This window comes from Osmerus eperlanus, unplaced genomic scaffold, assembly GCF_963692335.1.
Source record: "Osmerus eperlanus unplaced genomic scaffold, fOsmEpe2.1 SCAFFOLD_987, whole genome shotgun sequence".
Classification (NCBI taxonomy): Eukaryota; Metazoa; Chordata; class Actinopteri; order Osmeriformes; family Osmeridae; genus Osmerus; species Osmerus eperlanus.
In genome coordinates, this window is record NW_026911393.1 from 1 (window position 1) to 2,000 (window position 2,000).

Sequence of the window (2,000 nt, forward strand, 5' to 3'; positions counted from 1 at the left end):
TGTATGTACTGATTCTGGAGTCTCTTTGGGTTATCTTCACTTGATGACCGATTCTGTTTGTTCATTAGAACCTGGCTGAGATCCAGACATATGTCAACATTCTGCACCAGATCAACCAGACCCTGCCCCTGATGCCCAACATGGCAGTTGGCATCTCCGAGGTAAGGGCATATTAGCATTCCCGTGTGTGTATGTGTGTGGGTCTGCATGTGTGCGAGTGTGTGGGTGTGCTGCGTGTGTGTCTGCATGTATCTGTGTGAGTGTGTGTGTATGCATGTGTTTGCACGTGTGTTTTTGCATGTGTGTCTGTGTCTGTAACCTACTGTATGTGTGTGTGTGTACAGATATGACGTCTCACATTAGATAAAGATAGGTAGACTGGGAGAAATTGTAGAATGAGGCTTGCCTTCTTAATTTATTATTGGAGAGACTAGAAAAGGTGTTTTATTTCATTAACTGCACTGGTCTGTGTGTGTGTGTGTGTGTGTGTGTGTGTGTGTGTGTGTGTGTGTGTGTGTGTGTGTGCGTGCGTGCGTGCGTGCGTGTGTGTGTGTGTGTGTGTGTGTGTGCGTAGGAGCAAGAGAAGCTACTGGCCCAGAGGAAGGTTCCGGGCCTACAGAGCCAGCTGGAGGAGTACAAGACCGCCCTCTGTCAGCTACAGTTGCAGAAGCAGCGACTTCGGACTGAGGTGAGTCACTCACTGTAACCATGACAACCCTGACAGTAGTCTAAAGCCACAGAGGCTCAGAATTCATGTGTACGCAGATATGAAAGGTGGAAGAGGTAAAGGGAAGGTATGGGAGAGGGTTGATTTGGACATTTGGACAAATCAGCCCTGGCATTATAGAATAATACATAGAAAGAGGCATCCACTTAAGACTACTGAGATAGGCCGATGATGGGCAGCTCAACGTAATCCTAAGGGTAAATCTTGGGAGCTATTGCACAGGTTCGCCACTAGGTGTCAGACATTACCTGGGCATGAATATGTGGTAGAGGAAAGGAGAAAATAGAAGGGAGCAACATCTCTTATCAAATTGAGTCTATACTATAATCAGTGACATTAATTTTGTCTCCCCCCCCCCCCCACACACACACACACGCAGGTTTTTACGCTAGATATCAAATGCTGCTCTTCACTCTCTTTATGTTATGTAGCATGTATCTCCTAATTGTCAGTCTCCCATGAATGTTCTTTTTAAAGACATATTAATATCCTTGTTGTACGATTTCTACTTGAGAGAGAAATTCCTCCATCAAAGGATTTTTCACAAGAATTTTTCATTTTCGTTAACATAATATTCGCATCCAATGATGAATACCAATGACACCTGCACTTTTCCAAAGCCCTTACCTTCCTCAGCCAGCAGTCAAGGGATTTAGGTTCCAGAAATAATTATTCTTCAGACAGTGATTATAATCAGACAGCTGGTTCATGAGTTTGAGTTTCCATGGCAATTTGTGAACTGACAGGAGATTTGGAGAGGACCGTAAGACAGAGTAACCTTTACAAAGACCAAGTGAATATTTTCCTCACAGATTGTCATGTTTGCTAAATGATTAGAAACTCTGTCATCAAAACACGTTTAAAGGCCAATGTTTGAATAGTGTTTTATAATGTCACATGAAAACGTTCCACTTATTCTCTCTCTTCATTTCTCCTCCTCTCCTCACAATATTTTGTTCTCTTTCAGACCACAGGGTTGGAGCAAAGCATAAAGAACACTCAGGAGAGCTATGATGATGAGATCCAGATGTACAACGAGAAGATTGACTCTCTGAGGAAGGAGATCGAGGAGGCCGAAAAGTCCCTGGAGAAGTTAACCAATGAGTGTCGTCACCTGGCCATGTACCAGACCTCCCTGGAGAACGAGTTGGAGAGGTACAAGAGGATTATCGAGAATGAGGACAACAGGTAACATTCATCAAACACACATACACGCTCATATCTTGTATCACATGAACCCTTTTCGTGATACACAGTACATTCACCTTTGGAT

At 43.6% G+C, this 2,000-nt stretch overlaps 1 protein-coding gene across 1 annotated transcript; it reads left to right on the forward strand.

Moving 5' to 3' along the window:
• The first annotated feature begins 29 nt into the window (after nt 1–29).
• LOC134016014 (filensin-like) lies at nt 30–1,924 on the forward strand. The gene is made up of 3 exons (XM_062455451.1): nt 30–161; nt 575–688; nt 1,695–1,924. Exons 1-3 carry the CDS (start codon nt 132–134, stop codon nt 1,917–1,919), a joined length of 369 nt encoding a protein of 122 aa, XP_062311435.1. The 5' UTR covers nt 30–131; the 3' UTR covers nt 1,920–1,924.
• The last annotated feature ends 76 nt before the right edge of the window (nt 1,925–2,000 follow it).

What these genes read in the sequence shown, in the direction of transcription:
- LOC134016014 (XM_062455451.1), top strand. Translation starts at nt 132, where the DNA reads ATGCCCAACATGGCAGTTGGCATCTCCGAG. An exon ending in TGGCAGTTGGCATCTCCGAG is followed by an intron (nt 162 to 574) that starts GTAAGGGCATAT and finishes GTGTGTGCGTAG; the next exon opens with GAGCAAGAGAAGCTACTGGC. An exon ending in AGCAGCGACTTCGGACTGAG is followed by an intron (nt 689 to 1,694) that starts GTGAGTCACTCA and finishes GTTCTCTTTCAG; the next exon opens with ACCACAGGGTTGGAGCAAAG.